General features: G+C 36.1%; 1 protein-coding gene across 9 annotated transcripts in view; it reads left to right on the top strand.

Annotated features, from left to right (window-relative positions):
- GOLGA4 (golgin A4) overlaps positions 1-26,087 on the top strand; it is a 67,874-nt gene that overhangs the window by 29,309 nt on the left and 12,478 nt on the right. For 7 of the 9 annotated variants that reach the window (XM_050340695.1, XM_050340647.1, XM_050340566.1 and 4 more), the window contains 10 exons: positions 1,065-1,252; positions 2,175-2,258; positions 3,065-3,212; positions 9,236-9,414; positions 10,408-10,539; positions 11,552-11,725; positions 12,660-16,720; positions 17,399-17,520; positions 18,560-18,690; positions 22,492-22,605. In XM_050340695.1, the coding sequence (XP_050196652.1) occupies positions 1,065-1,252; positions 2,175-2,258; positions 3,065-3,212; positions 9,236-9,414; positions 10,408-10,539; positions 11,552-11,725; positions 12,660-16,720; positions 17,399-17,520; positions 18,560-18,690; positions 22,492-22,605 (5,333 nt within the window). Of the gene's footprint in view, positions 1-1,064; positions 1,253-2,174; positions 2,259-3,036; positions 3,213-9,235; positions 9,415-10,407; positions 10,540-11,551; positions 11,726-12,659; positions 16,721-17,398; positions 17,521-18,559; positions 18,691-22,491; positions 22,606-26,087 lie in introns of those variants that run through there. The other 2 variants (XM_050340477.1, XM_050340784.1) reach the window with 2 other exon arrangements.

Genomic DNA, 26,087 nt, shown 5'->3' with positions numbered 1-26,087 from the left:
AGATGATAGATGCTCTTATCTAGTGCTGTGATTTTTGTAGTGCTTAGTAAATAATGTAAGAGTCAGGATTCAGGATGTTTCCTGTGCTGGAGTTTGTTTCTGGACTATCGTGTGTAAGACTTATGGTTGTGAACAGAACCTCTGAATTTGTCTGATCCTATTTTCATGCCAGGTAGTCTTGGAACCTCCAGAGCATCAGAGCAGAAATACCCAGTAAAATGTTACCCAAATGTGCTAGTTTTACAGAGAGATTCAAACTGAAAGAGAGAGTACGTTTAGATTATATATTAGGAAAAAACTCTTTACTGTGGTGGTGGTGGGGCACTGTAACAGGAAGTTGTGGATTCCCTGTCTCTGGAAGTGTTTAAGGCCACCCTGGATGGAACTCTCAGCAACCTGGTCTGCTGTAAGGTGTCCCTGCCCATGGTAGGGTGGTTGGAACTAGATTATCTTTAAGGTCCCTTCCAACCCAAACCATTCTGTGATTCTACAAGTACAGCTCAGAAAGACACTAAGCATAACCTTTATTCTACCAAATGTAGTATTACCAACCTGGATGTTTTAGAACTAACATCATACCTAGCCCTGAGGAAGCAAGAATCTGTGCGCTTGGCACTTGAGAGATGTGATTTGCTTTACTTCATTTTTTTTACTGCATGTACAGATTCTTTTATTAGTAGCAGACAGGTTTATATGTATTACGATGACTTTTTAATTGCATAAAAAACCTTTTTGACTAATAGTTTGGTTTTGAGGTTGATAAAGTAACCTGGGTTTTGTAAATTAATATGGTGTGAAAGAGTGTGTTTTCTGTGTGTTTGTAGCACCTTTCTGACAGTTACAGTAGGAATGAGGAAGTGTTGCAGACTTTACATAGCTTTCTTTAGAGACCCATGAGTCACCCCCATTGTGAATGACAAATCACAGAATCACACTATATTCTGAGTTGGAAGGGACTCACAAGGATAATCAAGTCCAACTCTTAAGTGAATGGCCCATACAGAATGCAGATCTGCGTTTTGGAAATAGTGTGCATATGGTGATGTTGGTGTGTTGTCTTGTAGAGGGTAATGAAGATTCTGTTAAAGCACTGGAAACTCTTAATCAGAGGGTGAAGCGCCAAGAGAACTTGCTACAACGTTGTAAAGAGATGATTCGGTCAGCTAAGGAGCGCTGTGCCCAATTAACCAACGAGAAGGAGGCACTTCAAGAACAGTTAGAAGAGAGGCTTCAGGAACTGGAAAAAATGAAGGTGTGGAAAATAGTCTAAACTTTATGTATAGCTATCAAAATATAGTAAGAACTCCCAATATTTCCAAAAGTTATTAATAGGGCAAACCATTAAACAAACTGTCCCTGTACTTTTTTGGAGTTTAAGGTGCACCCCCCAGAATTAACATGCTGTTACATAGCTATTAACAGCAATTACTATTCAAGAGCAGTAAAGTAGGATATGAAAACTTACTATATGAGTAACCATCAGAATGGCATCAGAAATAAGTAGTTGTGGTAAATTGGAGTGAGGGGAAGACTGACTTAGCACAAAAGACAGAAGGTGAAGTGGGAAAAGTGGAACATTGCTAAGCCTTTAAGACATAGTGAACATAAGTGCAGTCCCAAAGCTAATAAATTAATATTTTGCTCAATTTTCCTTTTAAGGCCATGAATGTCAAGTATGGAGTAAAAGTAAGGTGGCTGATAGTAATTGAAACATGAAAATGTTCTAAGTATAGCTGTATTCAACTTCAGTTGTGGAAATCAGAGTCCTGTCTCTGTCTCTGAGCACTAACCTGGTTTGAAAAAGGTCTGAAAGACTTGAGTATTTTAAGGACCTTTTCCACAACAAGACCAGCAGGGATCATTTATGTTGCACTGCTGAGATCCTCTTGTAAGCCAAGATACAGGTAATAGAGCAGGTGCTTTAGACATGTTTCTCATTTTACTGTAGCAGCTCAGACCTCCATGTTTGAAGGCTGTAACAAAGCCTTCAGATATCTGAATTATTATAGAAGCCATGAGGCAGCCTACCACTGGGAGATTTAAAAGTAATTTAAAGCTACTTACTTCAGTTTCCCTGGATTGCGTTCTATGTTCTTCCTCCAAGGCATAGTGCAAGGTAAGAGCCAAACCTAAGCTGTTTGTCCACCAACTTCTGGTTGGGGTCTTTTTTTCAGGACCTTCACATGGCTGAGAAGACTAAACTGATTACACAGCTGCGTGATGCAAAGAATTTGATTGAACAGCTAGAGCAAGACAAGGTAAACAAAACTGTAGATTTTGAGGAAGAAAATGCAAAATATTTTGTTTCTTGGTATTAGAAGCTGTTCTTAGTGACCTCATGGTCTAGTTTATGTTTTAATAAATAATTTAAACTGCCTGAGTTTTTTATGGTGTATTTGGGTATTGTCTGTTGGGTTATATTTAATACTGCAAGATGATAATATTTAGGATGAAGCAATTATACTGGATACACTTCTTGATGTCAGGCTTTAAAACAAACAAAAAAAACCAACCCTGAACACAAATAAAGATAGATACAATTAAATGAATTAGAAAATGACAGTAAAGGAAAAGTAACTGTAGTTTCTACAGAAAATGAAGAATTTATAATTTTTTTGCTTCTTAAAGGTTCTTTTTTAGTCACAGTCTTGGTACTTGAAGTAACTTCTGGTGGTGTAATAATTGATGTGACTAACATTGTATGTGCATGTTTTCTAAAGAGAAGCACAGACTCTACAATGCTTTTATTTTGGGTTTGTTTACAGAATGCATATTTCAAAGAAAAGTATCTGTGTCAGAAGGAGGAAGTTTTTGGATGGTCTGTGGTTGCTGGAGTTCTTCTCACCACTAGATAAATTTTGGATACTCTTAAAAATAATTCCTATTCTTACCTCTTTTTGGTTAGCATTTTGTGTTTTCTGACATAGAAAAATACCATGATCTTTGGTCTTGCAGTAGTAAACTACAGTTTATTCCTGACAAGGATTGTGGCCTGGCTTGAAATTGTTTCAGCTATATGTTTTATTTATTTGCTAGCTTTTTATCACAAGGACCTTTTCCATAGGGTATGGTAATTGCAGAGACAAAGCGACAAATGCATGAAACATTGGAAATGAAGGAGGAGGAGATAGCCCAACTGCGTGCTCGGATCAAACAGATAACTACAAAAGGCGAGGAATTAAAAGAGCAGAAAGAAAAATCTGAAAGAGCTGGTAAGAAATTCTTGAGATTATTAGTTTTCACATTTAAACAGTAGAAAGCTTCAGTGTGGTCTTTTACACTCTTTCATCAATTGTTGTTTGGCATGGATATTAAGAGATGCTCTTTTTCCTAACGTTCTACATATCACCCCTGATAGCATCATTACTAACTTCAGTTCTAGGCAGCAGGATGTTTTTGACTGGTTTGTCTCAGTTACCGATAAAACTGGAGATTGGAGGGCAACTGCTGAAGGGCAACTGTACTTTTCTGTTTGTAGGAAAAAAAAAATTGATAGTTTTTTGCTGGTGTTACTTCGGAAGAGGAACTTGTAGCTACCCATAAATTGTCATATAATGCCACCAGTATTTTACATAGAAAACGTAACAGTGTTTAAGAGTTTGTGAAGAAATAGAAAGAAGTGTCACAACTAGAATAAGCATTTTCTTTCAGTAATTCTAATGGAAGCATTTCGGATTTCTCTTTAGTGAAACAGCAGTAATGATTCCTTTTGCTTCAGGCTTGGAACATAGCATTTATGTAACTGTTACATGCCGTAGTTTGCTTTTGATGGAAATTAGGTAACATTAATTATGTGTGCTTACAGTTCTTCTTTTGCTTCAAGTGAAGTTAAGCCTTTGTTTTTTAAGCAGATAAATTGTTTTGTACTGTAATCAAGTTATTTTAGAATAATTTAATTTGCTCTCATAGGCATGTAAAGGAGCTCACTCTTTTGGCAGAAGCTCGAGTGTTAGTTTGAATAAAATATGTATTTTTCTCTAAAAAGTAATGAGAAGTTCAAACAATACAGTTTGTAGTGGTGTATTTTAAATGTACATATATTTAGATCAGAACTTGAAGTTTTAAAGGTTAGTTTGGGTAGATCATTCTGCTGTAATAAAGAAAAGCAACTTGAACATCCATCTTGTGAAAGTAACAAACATTTTGATCATTTCCTCTCCTACCCTGTTAGGTTGTGTGTGTCTTTTTAGGTCTGGAAATTCATACTTCAAAGTCAGTCAGTCCTGTTAAAGTTGTGTTTTGTTTAGTACTTGGAGACTAGGAAACTCCTCTTCATGATTAAATAAAGAAACTGAAGAATCTTTTGACACATCTGTAGATATGAAGTTATTGTCATAGTTGTTTGAAATACAGTGGTTTTTGAGGCAGTAGAAAACCTCTTAATTATGAAGTAATGTCTACACGTTCTGCTTAATACAGTAGTTTCTTCGGGTTTGCATAGCCAGAAGCTGAAATTGGGTTAGATATGATGCTGTGGATACCTGGAAATCTAACCTATGTTAATGAGAAGTAATTTCATTTAAATGAATAATGTGTTGAGTACACCACGCTTTTGTAGGGTGAGATATGTGTGTTAAATGTGCTCTTTTTTAAACAAAATTTTTAAGTACTTTTGGTAGTTTTTATGGTGTGTAAGTATCAACTTTACTTTTGAGTGCATTTATTTTTGTACTCTGTTAAGCATGCATATATAAATGTTGGAAACCTTGGAAAATCAGTTAACACTTAGTCAAGACAGAATTGTAAGGTGACTTTTCATAGATTTTTCTATTACATCCTTGGCTTAATGCATTCCAAAAATGCTGTGATGGACAACGAGAACGTAGTTCACTACAGTTGAACTAAATCGTTCAGGCGCTTTAGAAAATCATCATACGTATTGGGAAAGCCTGAAAGTTGCTTCTAGGTCACAACCTTTGAGTTGTACTGGTTTTGTGAATTTGGTGATTTCATGTATTTGAGGTCAGCATTTAAAGTTCTTTTTTATGGCTGGTAAATATGAGATGACTTGCTTAGAATCACAGAGTGGCTAAGTTTGGAAGAGACCACAGTGGGTCATTTGGTCCAACCTCCCTGCTCAAGCAAGGGTCATCCTAGAGCACTTGGCACAGAATTGCATCTGGACCATTAAATTCTAGACTTCCTATATGATGATTTAGTGAAAAATTGATTTCATGGAATGAACTAGAAATGTTAATTTCATTTATGTTTTAGCAAAATAAGGATTAGCATGATACATTTATACTTGAAATTTACTTTCATGGTGCTATAATGGAGTGATATAGTTTTACACAACATCTTTCTAACTTGCCTAGTGTTATATATCTGTCATTTTTCCTTGTGATTCAGTGACTTTAGTGAATTGTTCCTGTGTTTAATTTAAGGTGAATGCATTTTTGTGTAATAAAATTGCAAAATGATATGTATGTGCTTTTTTTGCCAAGTTTTATAAACTTGTAACTTGGTCTCCCCAGTTGAAGATAATTTTTTTTTTAGTTAAAGGTACATTGTGTTAAAATCTCACAGAGCATCTTGTTTTTTGTGCATCCACACATGCCAATAAGTGAATCATGGTGCCTTTCCCAAGCCTTGTATGAACAGGACTGGGGTAAGGGCTCTGTTTTCTTACATCACACATTGGGTGCTTGAACTGGGCTCTAAAAAGTAAATTCTGTGCTTCTCAGGCATTTCGACTTGAAGTAACCACAACTCATTTTTTTTTCAACAAAACTCTTTTTAGTATTTGTAAATTTACTCATATTGTTTCCTCTGGGACTAGCTGGCATAAGTCCTTTCTGAGTTCTCAGGATGCAGTTTGTGGACTTGCTTGTATTCTGTTCAGTAAACAGTGTCTTCAGAAAGCAAATGCTATTCTTTATAGACAACATTTCTTTTGTAAGTTTAAATAACATATGCTTTGCCCCTTTCTACAGAGAAAATAAAAAGCTTGGACTGTGCATTGAAACCCTGCCTAGATGCATAAATCAGCTATAGGAAATTAATTCGACCTTTGTTTCTCAAGATTTGGACAAGCTACCTGAGCCCTTTGCCAACCTGTTTAGTGCTTTCTTGACAATTTTTAGCACTAGATGGCGCTGTAGTGGAAGATACAAAATCTGCAGCGCTGGGCAAGTAAGGGAGGTGTCTTTGGGGCATGGATACTTCACTGGGAGAGGCAAGACGAAGGGAACCGAGACTGTTACTTTGGAGTGGTGTAGGTAAAGCAGTCAGTTCTCCAGCACACGTTTTATAATAATCAGTTTTGCAACCTTGCACTTCTTAAACTCTGCTCAGGCTCTTTTTTTTTTTTTTTTTTTTAAATTTACTTTCTGCACTGGAAGGTTTCCAGTTTATCTGGCTTGGTCATGTGAAGGGAGTTTTACAAGACTCACCTGAAACTCTGTTGGTGTGCTTGTTACTGTTTCGAATTTGCTAATATGCCTTTGTGACACTTCATTCAATCAGTCCTTGGTCGGAAGACTTTCCCTCAACAACACTCTGCAGGTTGGAGAAGAACACTAGGCAGTGCCTTTACTCTCTGCATTCAGAATAGATGTATTTAAATAAAAACAAGGACTTTATTCCAGGTTTTTATACATGGTGGAATGAAAATCTCCCACAGATTAAAAGTAACATTAATAATAGAGACCATATTCTGTCTAGCTGATAATAGTTTAGCCCTCTGCTGGTTTGAAACTTGGTTGTGTCAGGCTACACTAGAATTAACTACTTTCAATAAAAATGTTCTATTTTGCTTAAGTGCCAGAAGTGCCTGAGATGCATATGATTCAACTTTTAGAGGGCTGAGTGTGTTTTTGTGAAGTGTTGCTTCTTTGTGCTTTCATATCCTCTTGGCTTTTTATCCATCAGCTTCTGTATAGCTTTTGTATTAGCATCCTGCTTGTGATTATGGTGATGCAGCTGTTGTTTTGCATGTTGCTCAGCACTTCCATATCAGTAGTCAATACTAGTGTGAACCTGGACCTTCTCTTTGGCAGATTTGTGGGCTATGGAAAATGCATTCTCTTTCCTTTTGCAGAAGTAACAGTTTCTCAAATGAAAGTAAAGCACATGGTGCTCAGAAAAAGAATCAGAAAATGTACATGGAGAAGTGAAATAACTTAGTCTTGTACTTGCAGGCTTTAGTTTCAAACTATACTTTGTAAAGGTCTGTAGGGTGATTTGCTTTTTTTTTTTTTTTTAAAGAAACATCTACAGTGCTGTAATACTGAAGGACTTGGCCATTTTTTCTTGGCTGTGCCTGCTTTTGTTAGGACTGAGAGGAACGTCAGGGAAGTCCATACCATTCTCCAAAAACAGTTCTGCAGACTGTGTTCATAATCGAGTTGTACCCGGAGGAGCAAGGAGGGAGGACTTGAGTCCTGTGGTTTGCAGGTGGCAAATACCTTGATAGGAGTTTTGAAGAACTGTGCAACATAAGGAGCTATAAGCCTAGTGCATGCTTGTAATATATTTTAGATTGTTTTCCTGTTTGAAATAATTTCTGGTGCTGCTAATTTTTTGTAATAGTTTTAGTATTTAAGCAGAACCAGGAGTGAAAAAGTGGATACAACAGTGTACTTTGGTATTGCCAGAGTCAATAACAGCCCTGTTTTGCCCTAAAGCATAATTGTTTCTGTGAGTAATCAGAAAAAGGCTTCCTTAAAAAACAGAAGAAAATTCTGGAAAAGGTCAGAATTTGTGTGAATGCAGTTTTATGAAATTGTTACCTGAAAACATATTTGCAACATTGCCTCGAAAGTATAGATTGTGGTTCAAATCTTCAGTCTTAAATGTTATCAAAATATGTGGAATGGAAATTACTATCCACTTCTCAAACTATGCCTCAATGTTATTAAATATACTTCAAAAAAAAAGCAAGGATTGCAAGAATTGGTGTGAATGGCTACTAAGTAACAGTGAATCAAAGAAAACAGAGATATGCATATCTATTACGGTTTTCTTTTGGGGAAAGAACTAAGTGGAAGAAAGCTTATCATACTTAATAACACTTCAAATATTATTTTATTCTCTCTCCTCCCAAACTAGAATCCAAGTAGTCCATGGTATAGTAGAACAATATACTTTTAGGGGATTGTGCTCTGATAAATTACAGTCTTGATATTGGCACTGTGACTTTGAATTTTATAGAGGTGTTTTGCCAAAATTCTGTCATGCAAAGTATAATGATATAGTGGAATGTTCTGAGACTAATTTCCATGTTTGTGATCCATTCAGGAAAAGAGATTTCTCTAATAGTGATCAAACTCTAGTCTTGTGTAATTCTCTATAGCTTCTTCCATCAGTTTTAGTGAGGAATTCAGATACTGGTATTGAGTAACAGTAATAAGCCAGCTCACAATGTAGGGATTTGTTTTCTTTTTATATCTAACTTATCATTTAGGAAGTGGATAAAATATGTTAAGATACATCTCCTTAGAATGGGATGAAGATGGGGAATTATTGCTTTTGATTTGTAAATTAAAATGGATTCAGTGGATTTGTGCATCTTACACAGGTGTAAATAAATTTCATCACTGTAGCTTTAGTGTTCTTTTGAAACATAGCTATTCAAGTTTTCTGGGAGCAATTGTTTTTTTAATTGCATTTTATTTTGAAGTTTAGAAGCACAGGACAGTCTCCTTAACACTCAGGCATTTTTCCAGTGTTTCTGGAAAATGTACACTACTGATAGTAGTGTACATTAAATGCAAAGCCATCTCTGTGGACTGTATGAAACCCAAAGTTTAAAGAGAAGATTCTCTAGGTTTTACAGTTTATAGTTAACACGTCTTAAGTAAATAAAGTATTATGTTTCAGTATTCTATTCAGGAAGATCTCTTTCATTATTCACTAAAAACTGACTTGCATAGTAGTCATCTTGGTTTATGTTTCTGTCTGCTTTAGTGGAAGAACAACTTGTGAATTGCCTTTTCTTTGCGCAGCTGTTTTCCTTTTTTTCAAAGTTATTCAGCAAGTATAGGCAGAAGAGGAGCCATAGTTCATTCACTTACATGGTTTATGTATTTTATAGTAATTTTAAGAGAAGAAATAGAAGCTACGGGATGTATAAGAAGACATTCACAGCTATTTGTCTGTTCTCTTTTTTCTCTAGATAGTAAACGCATGTGAATTCTTGATGGATTCCTAAGTTCATTCTTTTCTTACTTATGTAATTCTTCTATCAAAGGACATAGATATTTCTTGACTATCATACACTTATTTTTCTTGGCAGCTTTTGAGGAGCTTGAGAAGGCTCTATCTATTGCCCAAAAGACAGAGGAAGCCCGGAAAAAACTGCAGACAGAAATGGATGAAAAAATTAAAGCGGTAGAAAAGGCAAGTGAAGAAGAGAGATTAAGTCTTCAACGGGAATTAACCAGAGTGAAACAAGAGGTGGTTGAGATTATGAAGGTAAAAGCTTAATTGAAATTAATCTATATTGTAAAATACATCAGTATATCAGAGCTTTGTTGTAATTTTGCTGTTTAATAAAGTCTATAAAAATTTTCTATGATTAATGATTCACTTAAAGCAAAGTAGAAAACTCCTCATGTATTTTTTTCCTCTAACAATTTAAAATGAGTACATCAATGGCATGTAAAAAAGAACAGTATTACTCTTTGTTTCACAGTGTTTAATAAAATTATTTATTAGAAATACACTTCAGACTTTAAAGGGAGTCAAGAAGAAGATACTTATGCATCTCCACCAGGATTTTGGGTTTTAATACTAAGATCTTTTAATCATTATCCTAGCTGAGTATGTGTAAATGTTTAAGAACTTGTTCCCTAATTGTTTGTGGTTAAGAATTGCTAAAATTTGGTTCATCTGGTGTATTCAGGTCAGAATTGCAGGGGTACTGCACATGAGTTGCAAAGCTGAAAATTTTAACGCCTTTAAATTACAGTTCTTGTGTTGACATTTGTAATGGTATTAATTATTCTAAGAGAATACTTTGATGCTTTAGGGGGATTACAGACAGGCTTTATATTTTTCTTATATAAAGCACATATGGTAGGCAACTATCTGCAAAGAGTATCACTACTTGACTTTGTCACTCATGAAATAACAAGAATAGAGGGAAAGCTGCAGAAAGAAGTTCCTTGTCCAATGCATTATCGTGTTTGAATTGAAAATAGTTTGCTTTGGTAGAAGAGTCTTTAGAAAATGTGGCGTTCCTTTCAGTAGAACTGTGAAAAACTAGAGAAGGGAGATGGGTAACTTCAAGCCTGAAAATAAGAGCTCTCAGGACTGAATATTAACCCATTGTTACTTATTCAAAGGGAGTAAGGAGATGATTCTGTTTTTTTCTCTCTGTTGCACTGTGTTTCTCATTAAGAAATGATACAAAGTGTTTTGTTACCTAATATTTTGAAATGAGTCTTTTCTGACTTTGATTCACAGAAGTCTTCAGAGGAACGAGTTGCTGAGCTAGAAAAAATCCATAAAAAAGAAATGGCTACCAAAGATCAGGAGCTAAATGAGAGACTACAGGCACAAGAAAAGGTGTTCCAGGAGAAGATGAAGGCAGCTCTTGTAAGTAAACCTAAAATGTGTAGAAAGACATTTCTCTAAGTGTGAGTTGGGATTACAAGTCTTGATCTGATACTATTCCATAGTGAGAGTCCTTCTGCGCTCAAATATATGAGTTTTCTCCAAAAGTCAAATAGCTTAGAGACTTCAGCAACATGAAAAGAAAGCAACTGCATTGATCCAGACTGAATAATGATGATTTCTTACTGTCAATTCTCACTAGGTGCTGCATCTTTTGGAAATGGTTTCCTTTTTTGAAAATTTTATTTAGGCTTGTTTTTTAAATTTCCTCCTCTGGATCACTGGTGATTAGTCATAGCAATCTAGAGTGAAAGAAGTACCAAAAATGAGGCTGTTATTTGAAAAGTGTTGGTATGGTTATGTTTGGTTGTGTTGTGTTATGTGAACAGGGTAAACTATTCATAGTGTTTCAACTCAGAAAAAGAATTTTCTTCTAGGTCGGGTTGGGAGGAATCACTGGAATTCTTTGCGCTCTTTCATGAGCTTTAATCTACTTCAGATCATCATGTAATTTTACCTAGCAAATACTGTGTTGGTTTTTATACCACTCCATAATGAATGGTGACTGGGACTGAGGTCCTTTCCTGTATTTTTCTACCTGTTTCTCAGATTATTTTCTTAATTATAAGGAACAGAAGCTTAAAATTATATTAACAGTGGAATCGAAGGAGAACAGACCTTTATTCCTCTAAGATGTTATTCTCAATTAATAGTGGTAAACAAACTAAAATGAAAGGCTGGGGTGCATTGTGTTTTTAGTGAAAAGTAAATATTAAAATTTACTAGAATACAAGTGGTTCCCAAGAAAAGAAAATGCAAGTGACTTATTACAATTTTGTTTTTACAGATAAAAACAAACTCTGTGTGTGTATGTGTGTGTGTGTGTGTAGAAAATAAAGGTGATTAGTGTATGACTCCTATTAACTGGAATGAAAATATCCTATCATAATGTTTTGGAAGGTGTGATGATTGTATTTATAGTTTATTGTTTTAGCTGTACTTCTTCATGCAGGAAAAAAATCAGAGTGAGTGCTTAAAAACCCTTAAAGAGCAAGAGCAGCAAGAATCCCTAGCCTTAGAAGAATTAGAGCTGCAGAAGAAAGCCATACAGTCTGAGTGTGACAAGAAAGTTCAGAAGATGCATCAAGAAGTAGAGACTTTTAGAACTGTGAGTAAAGATTCCAAAAGAGTAAACATTTACAAGTAGTCCTTTCAGTATGTGCTTAACTGTGACAGGTTTACAAATAGAGGGTGGGTTTGCTGTGATTGGGTCATTTTAATCCCAAAATGCTTCTTGTGGGATTAAAGCAACAGAAGTTTAACATGTTGTTATGGTATGCTGCAGCTCCTAGTTTTTTACTAGATAAGGTGACAAAATATAGAAATACATTAACTTTATGTCATGGCATGAGATATGAATTTGTATCCAGCTACATAATTTTTATGTACATTATAGAGAAGTTAAACTTCAACCTGTTCAATTTCTGGGTACTGCTGCTTTAAAAACATTTATAAGGGTACTTTAGTAAGTAAAAATTTTACTTATATTTTACAAGTGTCTTCTGCTTTATGTAATGGGTAAGATTGTATTTTCTGCTAATGCAAGTTGGTACATTATTCCACCACTCCCAAATATTAGTTTGGAAGTTTTGCTTATAGAAGCATTCAAACTTTACAGCAGCATTTCTATGAGAGGTGGAATTCAGATAAATCAATAGATAGGTACAAAACTCCTTAGTGCTACCATAGATTCCCAGTATCTTTCATCTTATTTGTTGGTACTTTAGCTTAAGAAGAAAATTCAAACATATCTCTCATAAATATCACATGACTTATTTTATTGGAATTAGTTACATTCTTTTCACAGTTTATTTTCATTGCAGTGAAATAGAAAGTTTTTTATTAAATAACTAGCTCACCTTCCTGGAAGCAAAGGTGAGAACAAACTAAATGAATGAAAGGCTTATAAAAAGAGTTGATATTAAGTAAAATAATGGAATAATTGACTTGTAGTAATTTCAGCCTGGTAAGATTTTTAAAAATTTAATTAAATTGTTACCTTTTGAATATTCATATTCTTTTAAAACTATATTCTTTAACAGAGGATTCTTGAACTGGAGAGCTCTCTTGCAAAGTATTCGCAAGGTGATAGAAAGCAGTCAGAGGAATTAAGTACTCTCATAGAGTCTGAAAAAAAGCAGCACAGTAAGGAAATCAATGATATGGTTGAAAAACACAATAAAGAACTGGAGAATGTGAAACAGCAGCAAGAAAGTCTTTGGAGAGAAAAACTGGAAATTTTAAAGCAACAGCAAATAACTGAAATAGAAAAAATAAGAGAGAAACAACAAGAAGAGATAGATACCATTTTGAAAGAAAAAGAAAGAGTTTTCTGTGCACACATAGAAGAGATGAATGAAAAAACATTAGAAAAACTTGATGTGAAACAAACAGAACTAGAAGCACTGTCTTCTGAGCTATCAGAAGCACTAAAAATACGTCATGATTTAGAACAAGAGGTCTCACAATTAAATAGTAAAGTATGTGAAGCAAAGCAAGAATTTGAAGGAAAGTTGGAAGAAGAGAGGAAACAGCACAATGAAGTGGTTGAAAAACTGTTAAAAGATCATGAAATGTCTATTCAAAGTGTTGAGAAGGTACTCAAAGAGGAACTCAACAAGCTCAAGCAATCCCTGGAGGAGAAAGACAGACATTTGGAAGAATTAAAAGCACGTGAACAGAAACTAAAGGAATCTGCTGAAAGATCTGAAGCTGAACTTATCCAAGTGTCTGCAAAGCTAGAGGAGCAAAGCAGTGAAAAAGTAACCTCTCTAACACAACAGTATGAATGTCAACTGAAGGATCTACAAGGAAAGGCTGATGAGATGAAGAGAAGTCTAACTGAGAAGGAAAATGAAATTGAGCACATGAGGAAGTTACAGAGCAACCAAGTGGAAGAGCTTAGGCAGAAACTGTTAGCCACAGAGGAGAAAATTAGTGCTTTACAAGGAGAATATGAAAGTAAACTGAAATGTCAGGAAAAGAAAATGGAAAAAATGAAGCAGAAGTCTAAAGATATGCAGGAAACTTTCAAAAAGAAACTTACTGAGCAGGAAGCTAAACTAAAAAATGAGCTTGAAAACAAGCAATTGGAGTTCAGTCAGAAAGAGAGTGAATTCAATGCTAAAATGTTGGAAATGGCACATGCCAGCTCAGCTGGAATTAATGAAACTGTGTCAAAACTTGAATCTAATCAGAAAGAGCAACTAGAGAGTCTTGCTGAAGATCATAGGAGGAACTTGGAAGAAGTTATCCAAAGCTGGGAAAAGAAACTTACTCAGCAGGTTGAAGAGCTCCAGGAAAAACATGATATGGAACTGCAAGAGAAAGAACAGGAAGTTGGAGACCTGAAACAGAAGCTTGCCACCTTCACTGCTGAAAAAGAGGACTCCAGAACAGAAATAATCCAACTGAAGGAAGAACAAGTGAAAAGGGAGGAGTGCCTGAAGGAATTGCAAGAACACCTACGGCAGTCAGTGGCTAGGGTGAATGCTTTGTCAGATACAGAAACTGACCTGAAAACACAGTTGAAAAAATTGGAAAGTGATCTTGAACAGTCCTTGAAAGAGCAGACAAAACTTCAGGAGCAACTTAGTAAACAGAAAGCAGTTGAAGAGAAGGACAAAGCCAAAATTACTGAGCTGGCTGATAAACTGAAAACTCTTGAAGAGCAACTACAAACTGTGCAATCTTCTCAGTATAAAGATCATAAAAATTATGAGAAAAAATTAGAGGCAATTCAACTAAAAGAAACTGAGTTTAAAAGGTTGTCAGGAGAACTTGCAGCCCAGTTAGATGCCTGTTGGAAGAATGTTGAAGCTTCATTGCAAACAAAAGGCAATGAATTAATTGAGAAATGTAATGAAAAAATTGGCATAGTAACATGCAAAATTGCAGACTGTGAGCGCCAAACTGCAAAAGTTAAAGAAGCAGTATTAATCAAAACAAGTAAGATAACTGAACTAGAAGCTCAACTTAGAGAAATAACAGAGCATCATTCTGCTGCTACTACTTCTTTACAGAAGTCAATGCAAGTTCTGCAAGAGAAGGACAATTTAATTATGTCCATGAGAGCTGACATTGAAGGACTTGTAACAGAAAAGGAACAATTGCAGAAAGAGGGAGGGCATCAGCAGCAAGCAGCATCAGAAAAAGAAACTTACATAACACAGCTGAGGAAAGAGTTATCTGAAAATATCAATGCTGTTACATCAATGAGGGAGGAACTCCAAGAAAAACAATCTGAAGTGTCTGCTCTCAACAAAACAATTAATGACCTTAATGTTAGACTTGAAAGCACAGTAAGTTTAACAGAGAAGGAAGCAGCCATGTCTCTGTTAAGCAAGCAACATCAAGAGGACCAGTTGCAGTTGTTAAACCAGATACAAGAGTTATCATCCAGAGTTGAGATACTGAGTCAAGAAAAAGCGTCAGCCCTTGATTGCATGGCCCAGCTGTCAGAGTGGAAGATGAAAGCCCAGACCAGGTTTGCAGAAAATGATGATACTATTAAAGATTTGCAGAGCAAACTTGAATTAAGCAATACTGCAACCAATAAAAAAGATGAAGAGCTAAATAAACTGAAGGAGCAGCTGGCTAAACAAAGTGAGAATCTTGATAGTTTAAAAAGTGAATTGGAACAAAAGCAAAACAGGAAGGAAAAGCGAGAAAGTGAGTTAACCTCAAAATTGAAAAAACAAGCATCAAAAATTGCTGAACTAGAAAAACACATTGCTCAGAAAACTTCAGAAAATGAATCCTTGGTGGAGGAGCTTAAAAAGTGTAATGAACAAAAAGACACAGAGAAAAAGGAGATAGCTTGGCAACTCCAGGAGGCAGAAAAGGTGGCTTTTGAAAAGGACAATAGATATAAGAAGGCTGAAGAAAAAGTTCTTAATCTTGAGAAGCAAATAGATTCACTGAAAGCTGATTTTGAAGCAAAGGACAGGGAATTTGATCAAATGAAGTCAGTGATGCTTAAAAGCAAAGAGGAGGAACTGAAAGAATTAGAAGAAAGACTGAATGCAGAGAACAACACTAAGCTGGCAGACTTGAAGAAGAAGGCAGAGCAAAAAATAGGTTCTATTAGAAAGCAATTAATGTCTCAGATGGAAGAAAAGGAACAGAAATTTAAGCAAGATAGAGAGGATCAGTTAAGAGAGTTGAAACAGAAAATGCAGGAGAGAGAAGCCAAAATTGAGTCCTTAGAATTAAAAATTAAGTCAACAAGAGATTCCACAGAATTAGAGAAGGAAATGCTGGAAAAACTAGAGAGTGTAAAGGCTGCTGTAGAACAAGAAAAAAATAACATGCTTGAGAATATCCAACAGATATATGAAGAGAAGATGCATGTGTTACAGAAGGGCTTAACTGAAAAAGATGAATTATTGCAGAAGTATGAGAAAGAACAGCGGGAGAGTAATGACTCTAATCTAGAACTTCAAAACAAACAGAATGAACTCCTTAAAAAACTAGAATATGTTGAGAAGAGCCATCAGGAAGAGCAGAGTAAGACCGAAAGCCTCAGGAAGGAACTTGAGGAGCAAACCAAAAAATACTTATTGTTAGCAGATGAGCATGCTAGTTGTGGTGGTGATTTAGCAAGCAATAGGGAAGAATTGAAATGGAAAGAACAAAAACATCTTCATATGGAGAATATAATTGGAGATTTCCAGAAAAAATTGCAGGAAAAGGAAGCAGTCAGTCAATCTTTAGAACAGAAGATAAAAGAGTTAGAAAATAATCTAGTGAAGAAAAATGAAGTGCATAAGATTGAGATGGAAGATACGAGTTTAAAATATGAAGAAAAGATAAAATGTTTACAGCAACAGTTGGATGAAAGAAATGACAGTCTGAAAGCTTTTGAGGAAAATGCTGAAGAAAAAGCTAAATCTGTTCTGGAGCTGCAGAAATTACTAGGTGATATGCAGAGCCAGCAGAAGGACTTACAGACTAAACTGGAAGAGACTGAAAGGGAGAAACAGAAACTACGCAAAGAGGTTAATAATCTTCAAAAAGACTTACGTACTCTCAGAAAAGAACATCAGCAAGAGCTTGATATAGTAAAGAAGGAGTCCTTAGAAGAAATGGAGCAGAAAATCAGGTATGCTCTTTGTTCCTGTGTGTGTTATCATTTCTGTACTTCAACCACTAAAACCTCAAGAATACTTTTCTAAAACTCAGTTTCTAATGAGGAAATAATGGCTGGTAATTTTTTCTCACTTTTCTAAAATAGTGAAACAGAAAGAAAAGAGGTTTGACTTTTGCCAGAGTAATACTGCTTCTGATCTCTTTCAGTGGTGGTCATTTTCAGCATTACCAGAGCATTAAATATAATTCTATTTTTCTCAAACAGGAAATGAAATTTAAAACTTAGTACTGAGAGCTTCATGTTCAGCTGTTATCAAGAACTGTCCATACGTATTGCGCAAAATGTGGTGTAATGCTCAGCACTCTTAATAGTTTCTCAAGCAACGAATTCCCTAAGAATTCTGGGTTTTATGGCACATTCTTTACTTCCAGATCTTCAACTCCATATCTTTTCAAAGGGTTCAATTCTGGGTTGTTTTTAAATGAAACATGTACGCTTTCCAGGTGAACTAAGTAGGAGGTGAACAAAAAGATTCCCTGAATCTCACAGAATTCATGTAATTCCAAACCATCCCATTCCAAAGTAGTTTCGTAGAAACTCCCGCATCTTTGACCTTGCTAAACTCTTCTCGCACACTTGTTAAATGTTTTATTTCCTCACTGTATTTTTTTTTTGGACATTTTTGTACAGATGTGAACAAGAAGACATTGAGTTAAAGCACAACTCCACCTTAAAGCAATTAATGAGAGAGTTCAATACTCAGCTGGCTCAAAAAGAAAGAGAATTGGAAGCAGCAGTAAAAGAAACAATCAGTAAGTGAAAAACAAATATAACCGTAATCAGTGAAATAGTCAGAACTGAATCTTCAGTTGTTTTGGGGAAGTGATTTTACCTGGGACTGTGATAAACACATATGTTTTATGAATGCCTGGAGAACCCAGGAGAAGAACTTCCCATGCTCGGGAAATAACATATCAATATTATCGTTAGTACAATTAGGAAAGTGCATGTGTAGGTGTTCATCCTTACCCTTCAGGATGGATCTTTGATCTAGCGCTCTGTTTACATCTGTCGTGGCAAGAGTTATCCATTATAACCTATGTTTTTGTCATATGTATAGAAGAAAAAAAAAAAGAGTAAGACTTTGCAGGTGAAAGCACATTGGTAAGTTTTCATTGCAGTGCTACTTTGTCTTCAGCAGTACAAACTTTAACGCTCGGTTGTTGAATGGTGCTGAAGGGTGCCTTTTAGAGAAAGGTAGATCCATCTGAGAATGAGAATGGCATTTTTTTAGCTGCATCTTGCAGATTTCATTCACTGTAACCACTAACAGGTGCCAGCTGAATATGGTGTGTGATTGTAATGCCCTGTGGTTATAACTATAGTACAGCATATTTCAACTTCTCTGTCCATCTTTTGCAACCATAGTGTAAGCTGGAGATTAGAGAAGTGAACAAAAACTATGTTTTGACTTCACAGTTACTAGAAGTACCTCTTCAGATTAGGAATTTCTGAAGATTTACAGATTTTTCAGTCACTTATCTAGATAGAGTAGGAGATAGAATTAGTTGATTTTGGCTGTCATCTTAACTTCTAGAGAAAAGTTCCAGGTAGAAGAAACTGCTCCAAGTACCAAACTGCAGACGACAAACTTTGTACATATTAGGATCAAGTGACTTAATAGTTATTGGCAGTGTGGAAAAATGAATTTTCCTGGCAATTTTTCCTTATAGTTGCTTTTCACCCTTACCTTTAACCTTTAAACTTTTTTAAATACTGTCATGATATAATTAAAAAAAAAAAAAAAGCTTTTAAAGCTTTTTTTAATATTACCTAACTTTTCTTTTATAGGTAAAGCCCAGGAGGTAGAAAATGAATTGATAGAAAATCATCACATAGAGACAACTCATCTGCATAAAAAAATTGTTGAAAAAGATGATGATCTAAAAAGAACTGTGAAAAAATACGAAGAAATCCTTGAGGTATTTTTTTGAAAAGTGATATGACTACATACATTTCAAAATAACTCTTTTTTGATTACATAGCTAGACAGAAAAACTGTAATTCTTTCTAGTAAAGATCTTACTGCCTGAATTGTGGTTGATATGTCTAGTGACCTACCTCACAATTAAGATGTTTGTTTCTGTGTTTTGTGGATATATCAGAAATTAAGCCCTTGGGCAGTTTGTGTACCAGATTGGAACAAGGAAAGTGACATTTAAGCTTTACTAGAGTTTTGGCAGTGGTGTACTGTTTTTTTGTAAGGATTTAAATACAGCTCTTATGGGTCAGTCTCACTCTCTATCTCCTTTTTCTGATGCTGTGTGAAGATTCGCAACATAGCCCTTAAAGTAAGGTTGTGTTCTATTCTGGGTGCAGTCTGTTTGCATAGTTCTTATGGTTGTAGAGATTTCTTTTTTTACTTGTATTGAACAGTTTATTTGCATGCTATTTGCAGATGGACATAGTTTAGCTCTAGTAGCATTTCAACCAGAACTTAGCAGCCAATTTCAGTCTAAGGATACTTTACCAAAGATGGCTCCTGTTCTAGCCAAGTTAATTAACCCAGTCCTGCTTGTATGGCACCATAAGGTTAAATGGTTTTCAGTGGTAGACTGTGCATCATATTGGCATGCAGGTTTTAACTTTGTTAATCTTAGTCCTGTTTGCACAAATGATGTAATAAAAGAGAATGTCCCAGTAATAGAGCCTGCAGTAATAAATGTAAGTTAGCATCTGGTTTCTTATGCTCAGTTACCAGTCCAAAATTCTTTGTATTGAACATGACTGAGTATTTCATACTAAAAATTTCTACATGTAAGCAGGTTGCTGTGTTTGATTTTTCAACTTCCAGCAGACTGAGTAGAGTTATCAGAGTTTTAAATTTTGAGTCCCCTTCTTTTCTTTCTTAGTTTAGAAAAATCGCATGATATAAAAAGATCAAGTTTTTTTGAAACATAGGTCTAAATTATGCATTTCTGGAGGATTTAGATTTCTCTTACCTCAGTGTGCAGTGTTCTGCCATTCAGGTTCTCAGTTTCTATCCCCAAATAGGTATGTGATTTGAAGTTGTGCAGGTGTAATTCCTCTCTTATCTGATACTTGCAGTCCATACTGCAAGTAGGTCAGAAACACACATGCTATAGTCATTGTGTGATCTTGAAGGTCTAGGCTGATTTGACTTCTGTGTAGTTGGGGGACATGAACACTGCCATTCTTTGCATCTCATTGATGATGGCAATGACAGTTACTTGGAACTGCAATAAACTGTAGTTTGAGATTTTAAATTTCAGAGTAAATGTTTCTTTTGTGGGTATATGTGTGTTTTGGTTTTATTATTTTTCTTACCTTTTTACCTGAAAAATTATTGGAAGCATCTCAAAAGTTCAGAAATTCTTATGTTAAATTGAAAGTATGTCATGTTTATTGAGATCTCTGGTAGAAATAGGAGCATATGCATCAGCAGATTTAGCCTAAAGTTACCAGTTACCACTTATACTTGACTTGGCTCATTACAGGTTTGAAAAATTTTACATCATAACATTTATGCAGAGGGGATTATCTCTGTCACAAATGGTAAGAAGATGAAGCAAAAATAAAACCAAAAGCAAAAATGAATCTTGCTCATATAACTTTGTAGCTCTCTGTTGCATTTTGAACATGGTTGGTGATGCTAAAAATAAGTCTAATTTGATCTGAGCATGTATCCTTAAAGACAAGCAGGAATCATTCAGTTTGTTAAACTTCCCATGATTTACTTGTGAAGTGCTCCACTTTTGCTTTATGTTGTATTTTCTTATCTTTCATGAAAACTTTTATCACGTAAGTTTTCATAGAAATCTCCCTAATTAGAGGATTTGTAAATCAGCATAGCCTGTAATTTGGGTCCTAAGTTGTTTTTTTTTTAGCTAAAGTATACAATTAGAGAAAAAATGAATGTTGTGTTCCAGCTAGCTTTTTAAGCCTATCTATGAGCTAAAAGTAAAATACCTAACTTCAAGTATGTATCCTTCCATTTGTCATAATGCTTTCTGTATGAGTACAGGATACAGCTTTGGGGTTAAGATTTGGGAAACTATAACTTCACTGAAGTCTTAGTCTATAACTGTAATTAAATCCCAATGGCATGCATTTTATTTTCAGAGTATGCCAGGTGATGTATAGAACAATAAGTTATTGTTGTAAATACAGATCAATAGCATGTTGGAACCCTACTTGATCTCTAATTATTTCAAATTACAAATTAAATTGTCCCTTTTACACAAGTGTCATTCATAATTTTGGGTTGAATTTCTTTTCAGCCTTTTAACTGCCTTTTATAACTAAGAATGATGTGCATGCAATTTATTTAATTAAATGATTTATTTAATTAAACAGTAGTCTAGAAATCCTCAAAAAATCAAAAATCCTCAAAAGCCACAAGAACAACCACCACCATCACTGAATATGCCAGGTATTGAGGATTTTTAACTAAAGGCATATAAATCTATTAAAAAAAAACAATTTTAGAAACAATAATTGGTGATATACTTCTGAGAGCATAGAAAAATCTTTTTAATGAAAAGAAGCTAACTGTTTGGAGGTCATGATGTTTGAGCAAGATTTTTCTTGAAGATGGATATTCTTAAAACTTTTACACTTTACAGCAATTTTTACAAGTTGCTCAGATACTATGACTTCTCATTCACTAAGAGCAGATGTGCTTTTTTTCTTTTTGGTGATGATTTTTGGGCTGAGCGGCTGCAGAGGGAAGGTGTTTCATTCTTATCTTGGGTTCAAAGAACACTAAAAATTGGCCTTGCAGGGAAATAATTATTTTTTTAGTAATGACATACCCTAAATCTAACCTGGATCAGCATTCTAGTTCTGCACCTGCTTTTCTAGTAAATATTCTGTATCATTATAATTTGTACTTCTGAGATTTTTTTCATAGAACAAAATTTCCATCAGCTGTTCTTTACCTGTTTTCAGTTGATTAATTGTACTAATTTTATTCGAAGTACTAATGCATAGAAGGCAGTCAGCTGACTACCCTGTGTGATTAGCATGAGTGAAACTAAACTTCTAGTTTCATTTGTCAGTGGAGACATACACTTGGAATTGGAGTACTGTTTTATAAGGTCCCTAACATGTGATCTCACAGAAAGGCCAGAGGGGACACAGTTTTAAAAAAATACTTGTTTTTGCAAAGTGTCATTTGGGTAGACTAACTTCCTAGGTTTTAGGTCATCGTATTTTTCTTCTCTGCAAGAAAAGTTCATTTCCTTCCTACCATTTTTGCCACTGCTTCTTTCCCCTGCAGTGCTAGTACCTTTCAGACCCTTGTGAACGGTGAAATCATTGGTCATTGTTTCTGAAAATGTGCTTAAAACTGCGTTAGTGCCATCTTTGTGAGAGTGACTGAGGAAACGATTGAAGTCCTTGTCATTTCTAGAGTATAGGAATTAACTATGTATCATCATCTGCCCCTTCGTGAAGATAATGACCTTCACACACTTAATGGATTGTACTCAAATGCTGGTTTAGTGCCCAAGAGAAACAGGTTTTTTTGGTAATCTTTAAGAAAACTAACTGTAGTTGTGACTCTGTAATCTTTATTGTTGAGCACCCCTGGTTTGTTTCTTGTTCTATTCTGTTGTCCTCTTGTGTATATAGCTTTTATACCAGATTTCAAGCATATTCTTTCCATCTATAGTGTAACTTCTGTTGATTGCTTTATGTCCACTATACTTAAGGTTTTCAATTATTAGATGGGTAATTATTTTTTCCCCTGTATTTTGAAGTCGCGTGAAGAAGAGATGACAGCAAAAGTTCATGAGTTACAGGCACAGCTAGAAGACTTGCAAAAGGAATGCCGACAAAGGATTGCAGAAGAGGAACATTGGAACAATGAAAAAGTGAGCTGACACTTTTTATAAGTTTTGGTGTGAAATTCTTGGTCTTCATGAAAATCTGTAGTTTTTTACTGAAAAAGTTTTTTCAGTTTTTTACTGAAAGCCCTTTAGAAAGAAAGGAAATGGCATTAAGTCCTTTTTAGTGTGATATATTTAAAATTCAAATTTCAGTGGGTTCTGAAATAGTGCTTTGAATATATCAGTTATAGACAGAATGGCCTTCATTGAAAGAAGACTGATTTCATGCTTCTGTGTTTCTGATACCACATTTTAATCTGAGGAATTCTTTGATTAAAATATTACTAGTTATTACACCGAGGAAAGGAAAAGTGTATGAGTTGTTGAGTCATTGATGAGAATTCATATTGACCTTATGTTTAAATTTTCTATCTTGACAACAGACAGCTCTGGGGAGAGTAAATTTATATATTTGACATTAGAAACTTAACGTACAAATTACCTCACTGTCCTAATGTCTGTCCCCTCTGCCTTGGACTTGCTTAAAACACCCTTTGTATTACTTTTCTTAACGATTTCATGATATGTGTTGTTTTCCTAATAGGAAAAGCCGAAACATTTGTTGAAGACTGCCTTTTATTCTTAATTAACCCTTGTCCACCTACTGATAATTTTACATAATCCTGTTACCTAGAGGAAGATTCTTTAAGTGACTCCTAAACCCTAAAATATGGTTATGAAAAGTCTGAAGACTACTTTATCTTTAGAACTTGTTTGTTGATTGTTTTAACTACTTAGTTATGGAAGTCTGCTATAAACACAGGTGGTCACTTAGTATCGTATTACACATTAATCTTAAGGATTACATATTTATTTAAGGATTACCATATTTACATGGAAGTTGTATCAAATCTATATACTAGGAATGGTATTTCATATATTCATATATTCAGCTCAGGAGCAATGCATCCAACAAGGAAGAAATCGGGCAAAAATGCCATGAAGCCTCCATAGATGGATAAGGAGTTGCTGAGCAAACTCAGAGTGAAAAAATAAGCTTTCAGGGAGCGGAAACAAGGGCAGGTAGCCTGGGAGGAATACAGGGAAATTGTACTGGAAGATGGGGACAAGTTTAGAGAAGCCAAAGCCCAATTAGAACTGTGTCTGGCCAAGGATATTAAGGATAACAGGAAGGGCTTCTATAGATACGTTGCAAGTGAAAGAAAGGATAGGGATAATGTGGGCCCTCCCTGGAAGGAAACAGGAGATCTTGCTACCCTGGGTATGGAGAAGACTGAGGTTGTCAATGACTTCTGTGACAAAGTCTTCCATGGCAAGTGCTCCGGCCACACCATCCAAGTCATGAAAGGCAGATACAGGGACAAGGAGAATGAAGACCCGCTGTAGGAGGGGATCATGTTTGAGACCATCTAAGGAACCTGAATTGGTTCCATGAGACCTGATGAGGTTAATTCATAGGTCCTGAGGGAGCTGGCAGATGAAGTTGCTAAGCCATTAGTCATTTTTGGAAAATCAGGGCAGTCAGGTAAAGTCCCTAATGACTGGAGAAACGGGAAAACAGAAGACCTAGGGAACTACAGACCAGTCTGTCTCACCTCTGTCTCAGACAAGATCTTGGAGAAGATTCTCCTGGGAACTGTGCTAAGGCACAAGGAAAACCAAGAGGTGATTGGTAACAGCCTAAATGGCTTTATAAAAGGGAAATCATGCCTGACAAATCTGGTGAGCTATCGCAGGGCTACAGCATTGGTGGATAGGGATAAAACAACTGACATCATCTACCTAGATTTACACAAAGCATTTGTGTAAATTGTTCATTTTCCTGCATGACATCCTTGTCTCCAGATTGGAGAGACGTGGATTTGATAGATGGGCCACTCAGTGGATCAAGAACTGGCCAGATGGCTGCATGCAAATGGTTGTGGTCAATGGCTCATTGTCCACATGGAAACCAGTGACTAGTGCTGTCCCTCAGGGGTCACTCCTGGGGCCGATACTGCTCAACATCCTTGTCAGCCACATCAACAGTGGGATCGGGTGCTCCCTCAGTAAATTTGCAGACACCACCAAGACGTGTGGTGCAGTTGATGCACTGGAGGGAAGGGATGCCATCTAGAGGGATCTTGACAGGCTTGAGAGGTGGGCTGATCAAAACTTCATGAAGTTCAGCAGAGCAAAGTGCAAGGTCCTACACCTGGGTTGTGGCAACCCCAGGCACATCTACAGGTTGGGCAGAGCAGTGACTGAGAGCAGCCCTGCAGAGAACAACTTGGGGTCGTGGGCGATGAAAAACTGAACACACAACAGCAGTGTGTGCTCACAGCCCAGAAAGCCAATGGAATCCTGGACTGCATCAAAAGGAACATAGCTAGCAGGTCAAAGGAGGTGATTCTATCCCTCTACTCTACTCATGTGAGACTCCAGCTGGAGTACTGTGTACAGTTCTAGTCCCCAACCTAGGAAGGATGTGGAATTGTTCGAGCAAATCCAAAGGAGGGACACAAAGTTGACAAGAGAACTGGAGCTTCTCCCCTACAAAGACAGGCTGAGAAAGTTGGGACTGTTCATTCTGAAGAGGAGGTTGCATGAAGACCTCATAGCAACCTTCCCGTATCTGAAGGGGGCTCACAGGAAAGCCAGAGAGGGACTCTTGTCAAGGAACTGCAGTGATAGGACAAGGAGTAATGGGTACAAACTGAAAGAGGGGAAATTTAGGTTAGATATTAGGAAGAAATTTTTTACTGGGAGGGTGGTGAGACACTGGACTAGGTTGCCTGGGGAAGTTGTTGTTGCCCCATACCTGGAGGTGTTCAAAGCCAGGTTGAATAAGGCCTTGAGCAACCTGGTCTAGTGGGAGATGTCCCTGCGCATGGCAGGGGGGATTGAGACTAGAGGATCTTTAAGGTCCATTCCAATCCCTTATCATTCTGCAATTCTTTGATTCCTTAGTTCTTCCCAGAAATGCATCAGACAGTTTTGCAAAGGTAGCATAGAGCTGTAAAATATTTGAATATTGCAAATATTGATTGCAATAAACAAAACAAACAGTAATAAACAGCCTGTGTTTGGAATCTTGTCCACAGTTCTCCACTCCTTGGAGTTTCCATGGCAGACTTTGGAGAAACTCAAAGGAGTTGTTCCATGTGTGGCAGGTATAAGCCAGTTCAGAGAACTCCATTGCTGGTGAACAGCTTAGTTTTAAAGTCTAAATGATTTCTCTTTTGGGGAGGAGGAAGACCAGGTTGTGTGGTAGCGTATGTACTTAGGTACCACAGAACCTGGTTCAAAGTGCTTGCAGATTAAGAACAGGATATTTTTTATTTTTTTTTGGTAAGTGTAAGGCAGTTCATTATCTGATTTCTGTGGAATATAGGCATCAAACTTTCTTGAGTAGTTTTGAGAATTTTAACTAAGTTTAGCAAATTGTTCACAAGCTTTCTTTTTCTAGCTGATTTAACTGAATGTAAATATCTTATTTGATATTATTCACAGTGGTGATTTCATTT

This window comes from Myiozetetes cayanensis, unplaced genomic scaffold, assembly GCF_022539395.1.
Source record: "Myiozetetes cayanensis isolate MyiCay16 unplaced genomic scaffold, myiCay2020 scf1, whole genome shotgun sequence".
Lineage (NCBI taxonomy): Eukaryota > Metazoa > Chordata > Aves > Passeriformes > Tyrannidae > Myiozetetes > Myiozetetes cayanensis.
Note: the sequence above shows the minus strand (reverse complement) of the source record. Positions and strands in the feature narration are given on the sequence as shown.